At 44.7% G+C, this 22,556-nt stretch overlaps 1 protein-coding gene across 14 annotated transcripts in view; it reads right to left on the reverse strand.

Annotated features, from left to right (window-relative positions):
• Window positions 1-22,556, reverse strand: part of rimbp2b (RIMS binding protein 2b) — a 118,784-nt gene that overhangs the window by 8,107 nt on the left and 88,121 nt on the right. For 6 of the 14 annotated variants that reach the window (XM_058390435.1, XM_058390432.1, XM_058390431.1 and 3 more), the window contains 11 exons: window positions 15,769-15,920; window positions 14,909-15,505; window positions 13,980-14,120; window positions 13,659-13,814; window positions 7,255-7,917; window positions 6,218-6,332; window positions 5,717-5,842; window positions 2,997-3,166; window positions 2,145-2,313; window positions 1,873-1,935; window positions 561-661 (listed from right to left, as the gene is read on the reverse strand). In XM_058390435.1, coding sequence (XP_058246418.1) covers window positions 561-661; window positions 1,873-1,935; window positions 2,145-2,313; window positions 2,997-3,166; window positions 5,717-5,842; window positions 6,218-6,332; window positions 7,255-7,917; window positions 13,659-13,814; window positions 13,980-14,120; window positions 14,909-15,505; window positions 15,769-15,920 — 2,453 coding nt within the window. The remainder of the gene's footprint in view (window positions 1-560; window positions 662-1,872; window positions 1,936-2,144; window positions 2,314-2,996; window positions 3,167-5,716; window positions 5,843-6,217; window positions 6,333-7,254; window positions 7,918-13,658; window positions 13,815-13,979; window positions 14,121-14,908; window positions 15,506-15,768; window positions 15,921-22,556) is intronic. The other 8 variants (XM_058390444.1, XM_058390433.1, XM_058390442.1 and 5 more) reach the window with 6 other exon arrangements.

Raw genomic sequence — 22,556 nt, forward strand, 5'->3', positions numbered from 1 at the left:
AACTGACCCAAATGACTTTAACTGTGGACCTGAAGTTAAACTGTGAGTGATTAGCGCCCTCTAGTGTCTCACATCACATTCAAGACGAAATCTTTTTCTATTTTTCATAAAGATACATATTTAGCTAGAATTGACACAATAATCACCCAGTAGTTTATGTTAAAACCTAGATGTCGTTCAATAGCTAGACACACGTTAGTATTTCACATGTAAATGTGATTTCACGTACTGTAGCTAACTAAATATTAGCACAGCAATGCAGGATCCAGTTTGTAGGCTGTGAATATGAATTATAGTTATATATTACTACAAGTGCTAATGTAGGCAAAGCTAAACTAGAGTTGCTAAACTGCTGAACCATGTGCATAAACGTTGTTTTCTTGTCGCTAATCGATGCTCGCCTAGAGCTATTAAAAAAGGGTAAGATCATTGATTTGCGATTATCTAAAAGTCCTCAAGCTAGCAGGCTTGATCAGGCTGCTCGTTAATAAACGGCTAGTACCCTGGCACAGGCTAAATCTGATTTGTATCTGAAGGCACGTAAGAGTATTTTTTGTTACCTCTACGTCCACGTTTGGCGAGCTCTCCCTGGGGTCGTAGTCATACAGAGCCACCATCCGGTGTGTGGACATGGGGTGCCGTCCACTCCTCCTGTTCCGCTCTGAGACCAGACAGCGAGAGGGAACGTGGACACAAAATGGAGGACAAAGACAGAGCAGTTTGTTAAATCAATACACAGGGTTTGTTTGTTAATATTTTGAACACTATGTTATAATAATGGGGAAAATATATGAGTGACATGACAGTGAAGCACAACACTAATAACAAATTATTTTGGATTACTTGGCGCCAAAATGACTCTTCGTCACATTTTCTATACCAGACAAAGTTTTTTAACAGTGCTTTGCATAATTACACCTGAAGTTCTTATATGAAATCTCTACCTCTACCATTAATAACATTACTTTACACTGCATTTTATAAAATCTTTTCAAATACAATGCACATCGCTGCATTGACGTAATTGTACTGTTGTGTCTGATGAATTCATTTCCATTCATCCTTCTCTAACACATGACTCACCATTCAGGTTCACAAACAGAGATGTTGAGATGTTTTCATGAAAGTATTTCAGTTAAATTGTCCTGAAAAAGTAAAAGCATTGCCTACATATCTAAAAAAAAAAAAGAGGCAGGAAACCACCCCAAGAGACTATTGTTTTTGTGTTTAAAACGTTTCTCAAGTTCTCTCGTTTAAGATCTGACCTCTACATTCAACCTGGAATGACTAGGTTCATCGTTTAATTACATTTTTCAGGTCTGAAAATGAGCTATATAGTTAAAAAAAAAGAAAATAAAGACAACTCCTGAGGTAAAAGTTTCAGCTAAAGGCGGGGAGGGAGGGCTGGACTGAGGGAAAGTTTAAGGCTGGTTGATATTTTCAGTGCCAGTGCAATTCACCTCACAGACGTCAATGGTGCTAATCATAACAAAACTTAAATATGTTAAATAGTCATTTTTTCAATGTCAAAAATGTTTTTTGGCTTTTTTTCGATTGAGAATGTGAACATTTTCTTCAGTTATCTTAGTATATTCCACAGAAAAGAGTCAGTACAACTAAAATGACACTGTTAACGCTATTAGCATCAGGTACACCGACATACAGTCATGGATACCAGAAATGTATGGATGTACATAAATTATAACAGAAAATAACTATAAGGAAAATGATTCAAACTGTTTCAATACATGTCATTTAAAATAATAAAAGCAATGCGCTGGATGAAGAATGATGTTTTTTGTGGCACGTTCAGTTTGTAAAACAAGGAATGACGTGATAGACGGTTGAAAAACACCCGGATGGAGAACAAACCTCTCTTGGATTTCCGAAACCTGCGATTTAGTGAGCGGCCATCTTTGAACCGATCGCAATTCACTTGAAAACAGAAAAGGAAAGGAAGAAAAAAAGGAGAGGAGGATGAAAAATGTAAGCAAGCACAGGATTAGACAGCTCGCTACTTTTATACCAAAAAAGGTACGATTCAGCCTCTGGGGAAATAAAAAAACAAGGAAATTAGCAGATAAAGAAGCAAGAAAAGGGATTGGGAATCAGAGAGGAATAGCTAACAGGATAGCAGAATGTACCGATTTTCTCGACCGGCGTGTTGAGTGGTAGGAAGCCCTGCTGAAGAAGTTGGTCCATCATCTCGCCGTCCTCCGTCTCGATCTCGGATATCATGTTACAGGGGACGAGACCTCTCCGGCCACAGACTTCCGCTCTGTAGAACCCATCCGTGTCCTTCTCTCCGAACACCTACACCACGAGTGTAAAGAGGTGACCAAACAGGACAGTAAATACACCTGAGGTCAAAGTTTCAGCTGAGGGGGGAGAGGTGGACTGAGGGGAAGTTTAAGGCTTGTTGACCTCACATTGGTCAAAGGTGCTAATCATTACAATATGACTATTTAAACACTGTTTTCTGGCTTTTTTAGATTGAGAATGTGAACATTTTCCACAGAAAAGTGACACTACAACTAAAATGACCCTGTTATCACACTTAGCAAAGTTAGCATCAGGCACACAGACAGTGGAAAGTCAAGGATACCGGAAAGAATGAATGTAAATGTAGTGTGTGTTAGGAACGAAAGGTTTTTTGAGAACATAAAATAACATATAACATTCAATAATAACTGAAAGAAAGAGGTAAGGGAAATGATTCTAATACATGCTAAATAATAACTGAAAATAATGAATTGAATACAACAAAACAGAACAGAATGCAAAAGGAAAAGGTGACAAAAAAGGACAATAAAACAGTTAAGCAGAACAGAAAGAAATGAGTGAACTACATATAAACCCGAGATAGATAAACTTGTTTACAAATGTGTGAATAGAGAGACATAGGTTATATATAGTAAAAGTCCAAACTAGGGCATGTGCTATTCTCAAGTTCTACATCAAGTACAAAGACACATAAAGGATGTGTCATGGTTCACCTTTATGATCTGTCCTTCTTTAAAAGGAAGCTCCTCTACTGCAGCATCAGGGTTTGGGGACATGGACTGGGGGTCATAGTCAAACAGAGCTACAAAAATCCTCGCCAGGTTGTCCGGCTCTGACCCGTCAAAGTAGTCCGGCGAGCGTCTGTCCCGTCCTCTGTAACCACCTAAAAAACAACAGACGCACAGCTACTGCTACTCTGAGAACCAGAAAGGAGACTGCCACTGCTGTCTTTTAACAGGATTGGGAAATATAAGTGAACATTTATTAGTTATTTGATGCATAATGAATATGTTCGGTGAAGAAAATGCTCCATAAATACATCCTTATAGCTATTAAAAATGTAACTTGTAATCCATTTTTCACCCCCAACCCCCCACCCCAAATGTAGTCGATCCGGCAAGAACATGTTTAGTGAATATAGTTTAATTTAGTCGTTTCGCACCGGAGCTAACAAGTAATGAAAGGGAATTTATGTTTAAAGTGGAACAATATAACTGTTCATACCACTCCCAGATTTTGGCAAACAATTCCACATTCCAACTTTGGGAAGCGAGGCCTCGTAGGCGCAAATGAGTTCAAGTAAAAAAAAGGGACTATTATGAGGCAGAAAAGATTTTGAGTCCTCACTTAACTACATTAGCCTACTATAGACACTAAACATGTCTTGGTCAAGTTGAAAAATGAGAATTGCATTAATCTAAACACTCACATGAACAACACAGAAAAATCTCAGACTGAGGAGAATGCATAGAAGCAAATGGAAATAAAATAAAATACAGTGGAACCTCGGCATACGAATGCCCTCGGTTACAAATGTTCGCCTTAAGAATTGAAATTTTGCATCAGAATGCGAAGCACTTTTGGCATATGAACCGAACCAAACTGAACTTCGGCCAAGTTTGTGTACGTCGTTCAAAAGTTTGCGTTAGCGTCAGTGGAAAGCCAAGCAAAGCCAATTGAGGTGTTCTTCCAAATTTTATGATTTTTTTTAGTCAGCGAAAGCTGTTGCGAAAGAGTCAATCCACGATACCAACATTGCCTTTGGCATGTGTTCGAAAGCTAGGTGATTTTTTGGGCGTTTTTTTGTTGACAGATTGGAGGCGTGGGTGGTCTGTTCTATTTTTAGCCCAAGCTTGGTGGCACGACTTCCTGTGAGGACCCTTGACATGGAATGCTTGGCTTGGGTCAGTTCTTTGTAAGCAGCTGTACAGTTTACATATGCTGCGTACTGGTCATATTGGTCCTGTTTTGGGTGGCCGGAACGGATTATCTGCAATTACATTATTTCCTATGGGAAAATTCGTTTCGCAAAACACATTTTCGCCTTAAGAACTCGCCTCCAGAACAAATTAAATTCCTATGCCGAGGTTCCAGTGTAAAATAAAATAAAACAAGAAATTAGATTATAAAGCATGCAGCTAAATCACCATCATGTTGATGTTAACCAAACATAGAAGAAATCCACTATAAAGAAATTCAACTTCAATCTTTGAGACCACGATCTTTGACTAGATGAACAGGAGCTGAAGTGTTAATGTACATAAAAAAAACAGACAGCAGACTTAAAAGAAGAAGAAACATCATAAACACTGTACAGGATGGGAAGAACCCTGAGGCCATGCAAGATAGCGATGGTTCCACCTTGCTGAAATTAATGCCAGCCGTACTGAATCATTGCTTTCTGTCTTGCCTTTATATCCTACTCAATTTCAGGTGCTGTTATTTTTAACTGCTTTGATACAGCCTTAAAAATAAAGGTATGAGAAATAGTTCTTTGGTGATACCACAGAAGAATCATTGCTTGGCTCCTTCAAGAATCTAATCATAAATTTTTGATTTCCTCCCAATTTTCTCCTGATTTGGTTACCTGCAAATTCCCACCTACCAACCAACATGTTCCCTATCATACGACTGCTAGCAGCTGAGGAGGATAAAGATCAACATCTACTTAGGAACCTATAGCAGGAACACTAGATGGAGGCAAGAATACACCTTGGACACAACATTAGTCCATTACAGGACCCCATGCAGACACACACACACAAATAGGCGCAATTTATAGTCGCCAATTTATCTAGAGGTGAAATTCCACAGAGATAGAACGCAAGTTCAGTAGTGAAGATGGCTTCAAGCAGTCCATTACCATCATGTTGTGAAGAAGAGGCAATGGCCAAAAAGACTGGTTCTCTATTGATAAAAACTGGGAATCAAAATGCCACAGGTACCCAGCCCTGGTCCTGAAGGTTCCTGTGGCATTCCAGCTGCAAAAAAAATTCTGGAAGCTATATTTTTAAGACTGAAGAAACACGTACAACGCAGGCAGATGTTCATGCAACAAAAGCAAATAATCAAAAGTGCAGAAAGACAGGCTTAGAAAGGACACTTTTGAACATGATGGATAAGAGGAGGAAGAGAAGAGTGATGGAGATGGAGGGAGAGAGGGAATCAGAAAGGATGTTGGGCACTGTTTGGGCGTTAAAGACCACATAGGAAAGGTGAGGACACTATTCTCACTGTCAGAACCCAAGAGAACTGAATTAAAATGTTTGGATGGCTGAAGAAATTCTGAGCTTTCAGCCCTCCAAGCACTGTTTCCCCTCGTCTCTTTATTCAGGAGCTAAAGAAACCTTTAGAAACCTATGACTACAAGCTTCACTCTTGTCTCATGATCTAATCTTCTTTTATATCTGTCTTTCTTTTCCACTGCACGTACCATATGTTTCCTCTGATCGTAGTGGCCGGCATTTCCTGTGGTGTGCTATTCTGCCATAGTAAACATCATCCTTGACAGGTGAGAGGTTCCCCTCACTCCCCTCACTGTTATTCTCCATTGTGATCTCTAAGGAAACACCAATCAGAGCGTTATAGCCATGGCCCTCTACTCACCACCTGTCTGATCATGAAGAAGCATGGAAGCAGAGTGGACATGAAAAGGGATCAGTTTGCCTCGCACATGAATGCGTCATGAGCTGAGAGAAGAAAACTGATCCCAGATCTGCCATCGAGTGCTACATATGAGGTAAAACAGCAAGGTCGGAGCTGTTCTGACTGATTAGCATATGAGCAAATGGCGCAGTCAAACAGGATACACATCAGTAAATCAAGCAGGGCTGTTCATAGAGTCCATGTCAATAATGACATGCCAGTAAACACGGAGACAATGGAAATCTTAAAGAGAAAGGGCTTATTCCACACAGCATGTGACCTCACTAACCAATGGAAGGAACTGGCATGGGCCTTCTCTGAGCGGGAGGACATCCATGACCCGTCCGACGGCTGGACTGCTCCAGTCGATCCGAGCGTCCCATGGAGGATGAGCTGCCTAAAATCTTTAAATGTAGACAGCAAAGCATTCAGCTTATGAAGATGCAGATTTATAAAATGACACCAGACCTACAACTAAAACCATATATAAACATTTATGCTACGTAATGCTTTAACAAACAGTAATTTATCTACATACTTTTTGCTAGTGATTTAGAAAACAAGGAGGATGAACTCATCAAAAAACATTGAACAGAAACAGTCAAAACAAACCCCAACAACGACATGGGTAGGGTTTCAAATCAGATGTTTAGCTAAAGACCATTTAGGTTTTTGTTCAGTAATTTCTCTGTGGCTTGGTGTGAAGGAATAGCTTCTTACTTCCTTTATACTGAAGGAAACATCATACTGTAGATTTATTACCATTAAGGAGTAAGAAATCTACTGATCCAACATTAATACGCAAGTCTGGTCCTAAAGAAGCATGGAAGAATTAAATATCTGTGTGTGTATGCGCTGTGTGCTACATGGAGGACTGGCAAATCTGGCCTGTTGCTGTGATATGAGAGACTGCTTGCAATCCATAAGAACAAGAAACACTCAGAAATGGCCTTTAGGTAATTGCAAAAAAAAAAAAAATCTACACGTCCATAAAAGAAAACTCACTTCACATTCTAGTAAGGAATTCACATGATACAAAAAAGCAACAAACAAACAAACAAACAAAAAAACCCAACAGCTGAACCAACCAATAAATGACCATGAAGCAAATTTTCTGAAACCTTTGAACATCTGAAAAGAAAGAAAAGCAAAAATACAGGGAAATGGACCCATTAAATGAGGAGGCAGAACACTGAGAAAAGAGGAATGGTTTTACTGCTTGTCGATGAAGGGGCAAAGCAGTTGGTGGATGATGCGGAGTGAGAGTGATGGAGACTGGAAGAGGAGGAGGAGGAAGAAGAAGGAGAGGGGTTTGTAGACACACACCAGAGGTTCATCCACAGCTCTGTTGAGTCTGGCCACAGAGTGAGCCCTAATGTCCCTGCTATAGCTTCTGCCAACCTCACTCAGCCTGCTCTCGCTCCGGAACCTGTGCCGAGGCCGATGGAGATGGTGAAGATGGTGATAAATATGTGGGCGGTAGTAGTGGTGGTACGACTCCCTCAGGTCACCCGCTGCGTCCAGGAAGTCCTCCTCCATGCCACACTGGCGCGTCAGCGTTCTCTTCCTGCCTGTTGCCAGTGCACGGCGCTCCGCAGGGCCCTCGCTGTGGATGCTGCCACTGCAATGCCAGGTCCAGCGGGGGATCAGTGAGCTCTCATCTTCACTCCCACAGTCCAGGCCACTGTCTGGACTTTTGGTGTTCTGCCTGCTGCTCCAGGCCGAGATTCTGTCCTCTGCTGAAAAGCATCGACGTCGCTGGAACTGCTTCAAAATATGGGTGTTTGCAGACAGCCTTTCAGAATCTCTTGCTTTCTCATCTTTCCATGTTTTTTGCTCAGCACCAGCCTCCTGCTCCTCCTCGGCTACCTCGGGGATGCTGTGGAGGCGTTTAGGGGAACGCATCGAACGCTGGCGGACCACCTCCCGCTGCAGGTCCCAGTTACAGCTATCCTGCTCCTCCATCAGGTCCTGACGTCTGTAGTATGCCTTTAATGAAGTACCAGCAAAGGAGGCAAAATCCAGGGGTGATTTTTTTTTTTTTTATTTAAAGAATCAATTTGCAAAATTGTGGCGTTTTTTTGTTCGGAGTTTGAAGTTTAGTTTGAAGTTGTTAGAACAGGCAGAGAAGACACAACCGTGCGCAAATGAGAACCAAAATTGGGAAAAAAAAGAAAAGACAAAAAGACAGGATTAGTTCCGAGAGGCTGCGGCTGAAGTGCAAAGCATGCAGTCTCATTCAGCGACGGGCGTGGCATGCTGCGGGTGGGAATCTGTGGAAGGAATCGATCAGGAATACACGGACCATACCAAAGATGGGTTTGAAGGACGATTGCGTGATGCAGGACCTACTCAAACTGAGGGCAATGGGGTTACCTTACAGGAAACTCCTTAAAAGATAATTCCATACACTGACATGAATGAGCTGATAAATGGTAAATAAAGTATAAAGAAAAAAAAAGATCTTGACAAAAACTCAGGAAAAAATATTCAATGTAACATAACCGAAAAAAAAGAAAAGAAAAACTGTGTCAGATATATTATGGGAAAGGAGACCATTATAGAGATGGTCTCATCAAAAGCCAGCACCAATTTATTCTAACAGTTTCAGAGTATGCCATTTGAGTGAGTCATTTTGAAACTACTTCCATCTTCAAATCTAAGTTTGGTTTAATTGATGCAGCTATTCATCCTCCTATCTGCTGGAAAAATGTTCCTTCACAAACGTATCTCTCTACAGTAGATGGAGGTACACCTAAAACATGGCTCACCAAGCCATAAACAAAACATCCAAAAACAATATTTCTGTCAACCTCTTATGGTCCAACTACTCCCACTCAGAATTCCCAACCCCAATCTGCTGACACAAGTTTACATTTCTGGCATTTGGCAGACGCCCTTATCCAGATCAACTTACATTTTATCTCATTTCATACAGCTGAGCAACTGAGGGTTAAGGGCCATACTGAGCAGTGGCAACTTGGTGGATCTGGGATTTCAACTAACATCCTTCTGATCATCAGTCCAACACTGTAACCACTAAGCTACCACACCCCCTTTCCTTCCAACCTAAAGGTGGTACAGAAACATCTTTTTGTAAATGACAACAGCAAACTTTATAGTCCATTTTGAGTTGAAGTATTTCTGCCTTTTACCATCCGAATGCAAGCGGAACCAGATCCAACCAGAATGCAAGCGGAAAAAAGAACCTGGGTTTGTAGCCAAGCACTGTTTGTGGAGGGGTGGTCCAGGAGAACAAGCAGGTGACAAGGTCTGCTACTGTGCACTATTAATGTTGGCCTACTTATGTACCAGCTTTGATGCTCAGCAAGGCCAAAATCAGTGTGATGATAAAGCGGTTCATAGCTTCTCTCCCAGATGGGAGAGCAGAGTGGGGTCGAGTGACACACCAGACAAGATCAGTCAGCTGGACTGCCTCGTGGCATATCTGGGGCAGACACATTCTTTTCTCTTTGGTCTTGGATGTCATTAGTGAGTATTGGAAGAAGAAGATGCAAAATGAAATTCAAAAATATTGGTTCTCTTAATCCAGGAGAATTTGCTCAAGGCCCAGTTATGTCAGTTCTAGCTGGCACTTAAGGGGCTGTGAGGACCAGGGGATCCCAGCATTACTCCCAACATCAAGCTCAAAATGACAAACCGAATCATAGGAACCTCTGGAGGTCACCCAATGAGTTGGTCACAAAGAGGCTGACGCAATTTATTCACTTCTAGAGCAAGAGAAGGTCCGGTTCTCTGTGAACACCAACACTCCCCATCCAATGAAGCACAGATCAGTTGCTTCATCACTGCATGGTTTGATCTAATGGTTACTGACCTCTGACTCGTGAAAATTTCCTGGATCACTCTTCATTTTGTTTTTTTTTTGTTTTTGGACAGGAAGCCATCAATGTTTAAATGACTCATGGACTGAATTCCTCTTCCAAACAGACTGTGTACTTTTGTTTATCTTGATTAGTTCACATATAGCATCTGAGTTTCCCTGAGATCTATGAGATAGAACTCACAGTTAATGCTAAGAGGTTTTCACTTTGCCTGGTATAATTATAACTTCCATAAATCCACCAGCAATTCCATCACCAGCACATGTAACCTGTCCGATAATAAAAAGGTAGTAAGAGAGTTCCTGGGCCTAACTTGCTACTCCCATTGGTTCTTGCCTAACTATTCTGTGGTCCCCTGGCCTCTTGACTAATCTCACTAAAAAGCCGGCGCTTAAGAGGATACAGTGCGATGCTTTAATCATGTTAAAGTAGTTCTCTGTTGGAGCTCGCTGTTGAATTCTCTTGAATTCTCTTCGCTTTATTCTTTTCCTTTTACAGCCCCTGGTGCTGTGTATTAGTTGGACACTGTCTGCAAGTAAGATGAAGTACAGAAGCATTGATAAGCCATGTCTAGCAATAAAGTGAGTGAGTTTATCCTCTAATACTACCTCCTCGAGTGGCTCTTCACCCTAACATCCTGCTCCACTGCATACCAACACATAAATTACCCAGTAGTATCTGGTTAAAAAAAATGTAAAAACCTTTCAAATTGGATGTTGGATATCGTGGATTTCCTCTCTTAATGGCGACCCAGCCTGGAAAGTTAAACAGCTGCCTATTTAAAGCCCCAGTGCATATCAGAGCAAAAACAAGCTATAAGGTCATAAGAATTGGGTGTAGAGATGATATATGGGGTCTACAGTTTTGAAGAACTCAAAGAACAAGAGAAAAGGTGACTCTTTGCCCAGTCAAACTGACAAAACTGGGGGAGATTGGTTTCAGTCAAGGAGATGACCGAAGATCCAAAGGTCACTCTGATGGACCTCTAAAGATCCTGTGTGCAACTGGAAAATTTGAGTTTTTTGAAAGGCATCTAAAGAACTTCAAGGCCATTAGTGACATTTCTTTGGCCTCAAGCACGTTCAATATCAAGCATTTTCTAAGTATGTGCCCTAAAAATGTCAAATTGGTGACTGCATCATGATGTCCATGCTTCTCGGAGGTTTGTTCAGATTATTGGAAAAACGAACGGAACACTGAAGAGATCCTTGAGGAAAACCTGCTCAAGACCTCAAACAGGACAAATGTTCCTTTTGAAATGAAACAAGAAAATAAATGACTGGCTTTTTAGGACGAGTCTGTCAATGTCCAGCCAGAGCCTGGAGCAACACATTCCATCAAAACCTGACAGAGGTTGAGACGATTCTCAAATCCAGGCATGCCAAGCTTGTAGCATCTTACCCAAAATAGACTGAAGGTTAATCACTGCCATGTTTGCTTTCATTTCTTTCCATACTTGGTTATTTCTGTAGCTTGATGAGATAAGAAACTCCATCATTTATGAACTGATGCCTGAATATACTGGATCTTTAATTAGGCACTACAGTCACATATCTCAGCGGTTATGTCATTACCGATTATACCGTAGGGAACACCAATCAAATTAGATCTTAATATCCTAATGGTGTTTTCCTTAAATAAGAGCAGCAGGTAAACTAGACATGCTTGGTCTTGTTCTTACAGAGAAGAAGAAGAAGATGACGTCTCACTGACAATTCTTATTTGAAGATGGAAGTTTCACACACTGCAGCAGTGATGACAAATAAAATGTCCCGGTGCTCTACAAAAAGGAGACAACACTTATTTATATATCTAAATTAATACGTTTTTTTTTTTTTTTGCAAACAAAAACGTAGTAACGATATACAAAGGTTTTCATACGATTAGATTAAACCCTTTTCAACCATACACTTTTCAAGAAGTCCTCGAAATGACAGGATAGAATATGACAAAAGAGAAAAAAAACACCAATATTATTGCTCTCGATATTTACACATGGTGTTTTCAGAGTGTTTTTTCTTTTCAGCAACCGAAGATGCTCCTTAACGTCACGTCTAGCATGTTCAGTATGCCGAAAAGGAGGCATATTATCGCGCCATTAACGCCGAGTAAAAGCAAAACTGAAACAGAAGTAGAAGCATGAGACAAACAGAACCAAAAGTGAATAATCGGTTCATTTAAATGAGAGTTGCTCACTTAAATGAGATTCCCCAAAACGGCCTCATCACAGCTCAAGCACTTTAGCTGGCGACACCATAATCTCTGAAGGTCCAAACCAACTTATACACAATATAATACGTTTAAACTAGGGGTGTGACCATATATCAGTATATTCCTTAATAAAAAAAAATCAGTGTTTTTATGGTATAAAGGTGCCACGATTTATCAGTTTAGCTTGAAAAGATATCAACCTTATACACATACAGTGCCTTATAAATGTTTTCATGCTTATAAATGTATTATATTCACCCAAGATTAAAGCACCAAATATTTTCGCTTGTTAATAAAGAATTCTTTTCTAAATTAATTCATCTGATACTCGGATAGCTGCATGCTATACCGTACCGTAATGTTAACATTTCTTATACCGCTCCACCCCTAATTTAAACACAGAAAGTATATGCGAATATCTCATAATACAATGCGTGACATATTCAAAGCACAACAATTTTCACAATTTTCAAATCACGTTTCACGTATGCACATCATGTCTTAAATTCTATATAGAAATTCGACACACGTACAGCTTTGTAACTGAAATGCCTAACCGAACAGCGTGCATTTAACGCATGCAGTGTGTGTCTGCGCAAGTCTCATATAAAACCAGCAGTTCCTGATCACAGTCCTGGAGAAGCTAAGAAGTTGCACGTGACACGTGTGCATGTTCTCTCGGACTGATATGGAGAACTGCTGAAGCCGTTCAGCTGTTCGTAACAAAGCTCTGTAATGAAACATGACTTGCATGATGTTAAAGCGAGAGCTGGACCAAAATGAAATCTACAGTACGTGTGTGTGTGTGTGTGTGTGTGTGTGTGACACAATCACTATAGCCAAAGTTTGATTAGTCGTTTTTTTTTTACTCGTCTAAAAAATCTGTAGGCACGAAAAGTCCTGGCTACGTTTGAGGTTCGAGTGGAACAGTGTGTAGCTTTCATTTTTGGCCAAACTATCCCTTAAACCTGGGCAGCTCAAAGCCAGTGTAGCCCTGCAGAGCGCAGTGTGTAACACCCTCGCTACAACATGTTCCAATGTCCCAGTTTTTAAGCTCCCGGCTTTTAAAACCTTCCAAGTCACTGCGACTTTAGCCAGACTTCTACCTCGCCCCCAGGATGAAGCTTATCTTCTTAATAGCAAAGTCTGTATAAGTCCAGGCTCTGGCTAACCCAGATGTTCTAGCTGGCTCGACTTTTTATGTATGTATAAACGCGAATTATTTGAAATAATATATTACAGAAATGAAGCGCAGGTCTTAAAGCATTAAAAAAACCCATAACATTCATCATCTTGTCATCAGGAGGATCCCTAAATTCTTCAATAATATCATGTAAAATTTTGATAAAGACATAGAACATTATCTAAAGGTAGGGCACAGTACGGTACAGGAGTATCAATATATTAAAGCCCATGTATCCCAGTAAAGAACAGGATGTTACGTCCTCCTAAGCATTAAACCTCAACTCGAACCTTGAAAGTTTCATCCGATCCCCTGGAATCCCTGCAGCCCTTCTGCCTCTAAACTCATCAGTATGCATCGGATAATGCATCCTTCCTCTAGGAGGCGCCCTAGCCACCACATTATGCTGCGTCTCTCTGAGTTTACCCAGAGGACCGGCCCCCACTGCACCCATCACACGCGCCGTCTGCTCGAGTGTGTGCGCTCCGTACCTTGAGTGTGTTGTGTGAGCTGATGCTCCGCCGGCGGCCTTCCTCCAGCTGCATCTCGCAGTACAGATCCTCCTCGTCCTCCTCCATGATGTCGGACAGATCCGAACCTCGGCTGCTTTCCGTGTAGTATTCCTCGCTGTGGGAGTAGTGGGGGTGCTGGAGAGAGAGAGAGAGAGAGAGGGAGGGAGGAGAGAGAGTTGGATTGTATAAGCAGAAATCGAGGTGGAAGGAAGGGGAAGAGAGATAGATAGAAAGAAAGCAAGTTAAGAAGAGATAGAGAAAGTGTGTGAGGCTTGACTGAATTTCTGACCGACGTCTTACATGTCTGCTCATATCAGAGCCCCTGAGAAAGTCGTCCACCGAGGCTCCTCTCCGCCTGGTGTGGGGCGAATCGTAAACATCGTCCTCCTCGTCGGAGTGAGGAGTATTGTTCCTCTCACTGAAGATGTTCCTTCTCTCCGGCTGAAACACACACACACAAACACACACACACACACATTAGTAATAATACATCACAGCATATATATAGGACAGTACTGCAGTCCATGAGGAATATGGTCACCATATTGAATCGTGACAGTGAAGGACCTATAGACAAGCCCGAGGGTTATTAATAATACATTCCTTTTAATTTTTCAGATCTAGATTAAAGCCTCAAAGCTGCTGTGATCACCAGCTGATTACATTTAGCAGGACGGAGATCCCCCGGTAGTCAGACGAGCTCTGATGTTTAATAGATAAGATTGTGATGTGATGAGCTTAAAGATGAAGGGAGGATGGAAATCCAATCCGTAAACATAGCCATAAAGTGTTAAAAAAGGAAGAAAACTCTCCACGTGGTCAGCCAGAGGCTTGCGGGTCAATCTAACGTCCAAGTGGAATTGCATCTCGAGCAAAATTGCAGGACAAACATTCCTGTTCAATGACGGAAGTAAAATTTCACTAGTGACTTATGCTCAGGATTTCGCTTTATATCTCTAGGCAAATAAAAACCGCACCGTTTTACACGTGAAAATGTATAAATTTATCCCTCTGACAGGAAGTTAGGGCTGAGTAAATCCATCCTGCTTTATGGCTCGTTTAATGATTCGGTGGCTGTTTGAAACTTTTCTCCCTCCTTTAACTGTAATAATAAAAGAAATATGTCAGTTCAGTAAGCAAACATTTTATTAAGCTATTTACGATCCTACTGCGATAAAAAGAAGTCAATTAGTTCTGTAACAGCAGTGGGGTCAGATTCAGAGTATCACCTTGTGGTTGCCGCCCTGTCTCTGAGCCGCCTGCCTCGCCATGGCGCGTGCCACCGTGTTGGAGATCGGCGTTCCCTGAGGCTGGGGCAGGATCCTCTGGGTCACATGCGGAGGCGGTGCTGGAGGCTCGAGGCCATGACCCCCGGCAGTTGGGGGTGGCAGGGGCGATGGGGCTCGTTGGTGAGGCTCCCAGGGCTGGCACTGCCTCCTGCCTGCATCTGGCTCTTTGGCGTGGGCATCTCGGGCACTTGGGAGGAGTTTGGGTTTGGGAAACGGCTGAGCGGAGGGTGGGGGGTGCATCTGAGGTTGAGGTTGAGGGTGAGGCGGTGGTGGCTGTGTGTGTGGTGTGGGCGGTGGTGGCGGTTGCGGTTGTGGGTGGGGAAAGCTCTGTGGGTAAGTTGCGGGAAAGGGGGGCGGGTGAGGGCGGGACTGGGGCGGAGGTGGCAGTAGGTTGTGTGGGATGGAGGCAGCGTTGGAGTCTTGTGACTCGCCTTGAGCTGAGATGGTGCGTACGACAACTTCACGCGCTTCCAAACACTGGATACGATTCACCTCCACTGTCACGTATTCCGCCGTGGGGAACATCACCTCTGCAATCTATCACACACAGGAGAGAGACCAACATGTGGTTCACAGATTGGACACAAACTGACAGAATGGCACCATCAGTAGAGTCCTGATGACCAAGGAGATCTCACTGTATAAAATATACACACAGCTATGTGCTATGCCACGTATCACTCAGCAGATGGCGCCAGAGAGCCTAGGAGACGCTCTTACACAAATCTGCGCATTTGAGTGTCATCAGATCATAATTGACTCATTCATGATGCGAAGAGCTGACCCACGTACTGACTGACCTTTTGACCTTTGGTGCAGACCACGTAGCCCATGACGTTGGCGCCGTTCGAGGTGCCGCTCGGTGTGAGAGGAGGAGGCTTCCAGCGCACCTGCAACACTCCCGGCGATGTCCCACAATGCACCTGGACGTCTTGCGGAGGGAACGGAGGACCTGTGTGTGTGTGTGGGGGGGGGGGTGTCAAAAAGGAGACACTCTGATTGGCTGTGCTGAAGCCGAAGGATTTGATTTTCGATGCATTCTAAGCTTTACGACTGGAAAAATAAGAGTCTATAAAAAACAAACAAACCAAAAAAGAGTCTAGAAATTCCCATGAGTGATTAATGTCTTATCTTGACTTATGAGCAGAGATAATATCCAACTCTTTCTGTACAGAATTATCTGTTAATCAAACACAACATCAGACACAGATTCTGTTCTGTCGCTCCTTAAATATAACAGAGCGTACAAATGTCTCGACGATCCCGCGTCCCATGGGGTGACTGCGCTGCTTGTAGACATGTGCATGTGTGTGTGTACACTGTGTGTGTGTGTGTGTGTGTACACTGTGTGTGTGTGATTGAGTGAGTGAGTGTGAGTTACAGCTGTAATCTGGGCCAGAATGTGAATACAGACTCGGTGTATGTGTGCTTGCTGCTTGCGTCAGCGCTCTGCCCGTGTGAGTGGCCATCCATCAGAATCGCGCAGTGTGCTCTATAGGAGCAACGATCTCGCCCCGGGCCCTGGAACATACGCTATGTACTCAGCAGCGTTTTTCACATTACTGCCAGAGTGGATAAGAAAACAGATAGAGAGAGAGAGAGAGAGAGGCAGATAGAGGGAGAGAGGGAGAGCGAGAAAGAGAGAGAGAGAGAAAGAGAGAGAGAGAGAAAGAGAGAAAGGCAAATAGATAGATAGATAGATAGATAGATAGATAGATAGATAGATAGATAGATAGATAGATAGATAGATAGATAGATAGATAGATAGATCTAGACAAAGACACACATACATACACAAAACCTCTCACACACAAACTCACACACACTCGCACACACACACACTCGCACACACAAATACACACACACACACACAAATACACACTTGCGCACACGCATGCACACACACACAGACACACACATACACACTCGCGCACACAAATACACACACATGCACACTTGCACACACAAATATACACACACATTTGTACTCATATAGCTACACACACACATGTACACACACATACACTCATGCACAAATATACACATACACACTTGTACACACACACACACACACTTGTACACACACAACACCATACACACACACACACATACACACACAAGTATTTGTGAATATATTTGAACAGAAAATAAATAATAAATCTATATCTTGTGTATCTTTACACCTCCATGGGATGGGAATTGTATATGAATTGAAAAATGTCAGAGTGATGAAAAAAACGCCCAAATTATCCAAAGTGTGAAATGAAATATTCACCCACGGGGGAATGAACACGAGCCTCTACAGCCAACTGACCACGAGTCTGATTGATCTGGACTTCAGAGTAAATCCCACCCATGACGGGCGATCCAAGGATCCCAAGACGGCTCAAAGCTTTTCATACTGACCGATCAAATCTGTCTGATTCCTGCTCAAGTCTTATACTGAGAGATGAGATGATACACAGAGGGGGGAGGGGGGAGTGTGAGAAAAGAAAATAACATGACAGGAAATAAAGAAAAGGAAGTGAGGAAAGAGGAAAGATAGAGGAGAGGTGAGGTGAGGTGAGGAAATGACAGAGGATGAAAGGAGGAGAAAGTGAACGAAGTTATTTAGAAGAACAGATGGGAAAGAGAAAGAATGTGAAAGAGGAGAGACAATGACAAGCAGATAAGAGAGAATAAGAGAGGAGGAGAGAAGAGAGGAGGAGAGGAGAAGGGAAGAGAGGAGTAGAGAAGAGAGGAGGAGAGAGGAGGAGAGAAAAGAGGAGGAGGAAAGAGAGGAGGAGAGAAGAGAGGAAGAGAGGAGTAGAGAAGAGAGGAGGAGAGAGGAGGAGAGAAGAGAGGAGGAGAGGTGAAGGGAAGAGAGGAGGAGAGGTGAAGGGAAGAGAGGAGTAGAGAAGAGAGGAGTAGAGAAGAGAGGAGGAGAGAAGAGAGGAGGAGAGGAGAAGGGAAGAGAGGAGTAGAGAAGAGAGGAGTAGAGAAGAGAGGAGGAGAGAAGAGAGGAGGAGGAAAGAGAGGAGGAGAGGAGAAGGGAAGAGAGGAGTAGAGAAGAGAGGAGGAGAGAGGAGGAGAGAAGAGAGGAGGAGAGGTGAAGGGAAGAGAGGAGTAGAGAAGAGAGGAGTAGAGAAGAGAGGAGGAGAGAAGAGAGGAGGAGAGGAGAAGGGAAGAGAGGAGTAGAGAAGAGAGGAGGAGAGAAGAGAGGAGGAGGAAAGAGAGGAGGAGAGGAGAAGGGAAGAGAGGAGATGAGAGAGGAAAAAGAAAACTGTAGGCAGAGGAGTGGAGTAGGACAGCCGCAGCATGAATGAATGAATGTGTGTGTGTGTGTGTGTGTGTGTATGTAAGCGTGTATGTGTGCACATCTGTGCATGTGTACCTATGTATGTGCACGTGTGTATAAGTGTGTTTGTGTATGGGGTTTTACGTGTACAGGTGTGCAACCATGCATGTATGTATATGTGTATATGTGTGTGTGTGTGTAGATATGTGTGCATGTGTGTGTGTGCATGTGTGTATGTAAGCATGTGTGTGCACGTCTGTAGATATGAATGTATGTATGTGCGCATGTGTGTGTATTTGTGTGTGTGTTTGTGTGTGAGTGCATTACTGTGTGTGTGTGTGTGTGTGTGTAAATACAGAGGAGCTGATCATAGCTGGTGTAATTTATAAAGCTGACCTCGATGCTCAGGATCAAAGCTCTGTAATTGAAACGAGTTGAAAGGCAGTTTTCCAGCGTGAGGCCTGGAGACGAGCCGAGTCGTCTAATCACAACCTCCACATCCCACACTGCTGCTCCATTACATACCAACACAACCAGTGCACTCATCCCCACACATCTGCTGCTCCATTACACACCAACACCACCAGTGCACTCATCCCCACACATCTGCTGCTCCATTACACACCAACACCACCAGTGCACTCATCCCCACACATCTGCTGCTCCATTACACACCAACACCACCAGTGCACTCATCCCCACACATCTGCTGCTCCATTACACACCAACACCACCAGTGCACTCATCCCCACACATCTGCTGCTCCATTACACACCAACACCACCAGTGCACTCATCCCCACACATCTGCTGCTCCATTACACACCAACACCACCAGTGCACTCATCCCCACACATCTGCTGCTCCACTACACACCAACACCACCAGTGCACTCATCCCCACACATCTGCTGCTCCATTACACACCAACACCACCAGTGCACTCATCCCCACACATCTGCTGCTCCACTACACACCAACACCACCAGTGCACTCATCCCCACACATCTGCTGCTCCATTACACACCAACACCACACGTGGACTCATCCCCACACATCTGCTGCTCCATTACACACCAACACCACCAGTGCACTCATCCCCACACATCTGCTGCTCCATTACACACCAACACCACCAGTGCACTCATCCCCACACATCTGCTGCTCCATTACACACCAACACCACCAGTGCACTCATCCCCACACATCTGCTGCTCCACTACACACCAACACCACACGTGGACTCATCCCAACACATCTGCTGCTCCATTACACACCAACACCACCAGTGCACTCATCCCCACACATCTGCTGCTCCATTACACACCAACACCACCAGTGCACTCATCCCCACACATCTGCTGCTCCATTACACACCAACACCACCAGTGCACTCATCCCCACACATCTGCTGCTCCATTACACACCAACACCACCAGTGCACTCATCCCCACACATCTGCTGCTCAATTACACACCAACACCACCAGTGCACTCATCCCCACACATCTGCTGCTCCATTACACACCAACACCACCAGTGCACTCATCCCCACACATCTGCTGCTCCATTACACACAAACACCACCAGTGCACTCATCCCCACACATCTGCTGCTCAATTACACACCAACACCACCAGTGCACTCATCCCCACACCCCTGCTGCTCCACTACACACCAACACCACCAGTGCACTCATCCCCACACATCTGCTGCTCCATTACACACCAACACCACCAGTGCACTCATCCCCACACATCTGCTGCTCCATTACACACCAACACCACCAGTGCACTCATCCCCACACATCTGCTGCTCCATTACACACCAACACCACCAGTGCACTCATCCCCACACATCTGCTGCTCCATTACACACCAACACCACCAGTGCACTCATCCCCACACATCTGCTGCTCCATTACACACCAACACCACCAGTGCACTCATCCCCACACATCTGCTGCTCCATTACACACCAACACCACCAGTGCACTCATCCCCACACATCTGCTGCTCCATTACACACCAACACCACCAGTGCACTCATCCCCACACATCTGCTGCTCAATTACACACCAACACCACCAGTGCACTCATCCCCACACATCTGCTGCTCCATTACACACCAACACCACCAGTGCACTCATCCCCACACATCTGCTGCTCCATTACACACCAACACCACCAGTGCACTCATCCCCACACATCTGCTGCTCAATTACACACCAACACCACCAGTGCACTCATCCCCACACATCTGCTGCTCCATTACACACCAACACCACCAGTGCACTCATCCCCACACATCTGCTGCTCAATTACACACCAACACCACCAGTGCACTCATCCCCACACCCCTGTTGCTCCACTACACACCAACACCACCAGTGCACTCATCCCCACACATCTGCTGCTCCGCTACACACCAACATCACCAGTGCACTCATCCCCACACATCTGCTGCTCCGCTACACACCAACATCACCAGTGCACTCATCCCCACACATCTGCTGCTCCACTAAACACCAACACCACCAGTGCACTCATCCCCACACATCTGCTGCTCCGCTACACACCAACACCACCAGTGCACTCATCCCCACACCCCTGCTGCTCCATTACACACCAACACCACCAGTGCACTCATCCCCACACATCTGCTGCTCCGCTACACACCAACACCACCAGTGCACTCATCCCCACACCCCTGCTGCTCCATTACACACCAACACCACCAGTGCACTCATCCCCACACCCCTGCTGCTCCATTACACACCAACACCACCAGTGCACTCATCCCCACACATCTGCTGCTCCACTACACACCAACACCACCAGTGCACTCATCCCCACACATCTGCTGCTCCACTAAACACCAACACCACCAGTGCACTCATCCCCACACATCTGCTGCTCCACTAAACACCAACACCACCAGTGCACTCATCCCCACACATCTGCTGCTCCACTACACACCAACACCACCAGTGCACTCATCCCCACACATCTGCTGCTCCATTACACACCAACACCACCAGTGCACTCATCCCCACACATCTGCTGCTCTGCTACACACCAACACCACCAGTGCACTCATCCCCACACATCTGCTGCTCCGCTACACACCAACACCACCAGTGCACTCATCCCCACACCCCTGCTGCTCCGCTACACACCAACACCACCAGTGCACTCATCCCCACACATCTGCTGCTCCGCTACACACCAACACCACCAGTGCACTCATCCCCACACATCTGCTGCTCCATTACACACCAACACCACCAGTGCACTCATCCCCACACATCTGCTGCTCCACTAAACACCAACACCACCAGTGCACTCATCCCCACACATCTGCTGCTCCACTAAACACCAACACCACCAGTGCACTCATCCCCACACATCTGCTGCTCCACTACACACCAACACCACACGTGGACTCATCCCCACACATCTGCTGCTCCATTACACACCAACACCACATGTGGACTCATCCCCACACATCTGCTGCTCCACTACACACCAACACCACCAGTGCACTCATCCCCACACATCTGCTGCTCCACTACACACCAACACCACACGTGGACTCATCCCCACACATCTGCTGCTCCACTACACACCAACACCACACGTGGACTCATCCCCACACATCTGCTGCTCCATTACACACCAACACCACCAGTGCACTCATCCCCACACATCTGCTGCTCCACTACACACCAACACCACACGTGGACTCATCCCCACACATCTGCTGCTCCATTACACACCAACACCACCAGTGCACTCATCCCCACACATCTGCTGCTCCGCTACACACCAACACCACACGTGGACTCATCCCCACACATCTGCTGCTCCACTACACACCAACACCACCAGTGCACTCATCCCCACACATCTGCTGCTCCACTACACACCAACACCACCAGTGCACTCATCCCCACACATCTGCTGCTCCACTGAACACCAACACCACCAGTGCACTCATCCCCACATATCTGCTGCTCCATTACACACCAACACAACCAGTGCACTCATCCCCACACATCTGCTGCTCCATTACACACCAACACCACCAGTGCACTCATCCCCACACATCTGCTGCTCCACTACACACCAACACCACCAGTGCACTCATCCCCACACATCTGCTGCTCCACTGAACACCAACACCACCAGTGCACTCATCCCCACACATCTGCTGCTCCACTACACACCAACACCACCAGTGCACTCATCCCCACACATCTGCTGCTCCACTGAACACCAACACCTTGCTACTAGCATGGAATTCATTAAGAAA

The sequence above is a fragment of the Hemibagrus wyckioides genome, linkage group LG05 (genome assembly GCF_019097595.1).
Source record: "Hemibagrus wyckioides isolate EC202008001 linkage group LG05, SWU_Hwy_1.0, whole genome shotgun sequence".
Taxonomy (NCBI): Eukaryota; Metazoa; Chordata; class Actinopteri; order Siluriformes; family Bagridae; genus Hemibagrus; species Hemibagrus wyckioides.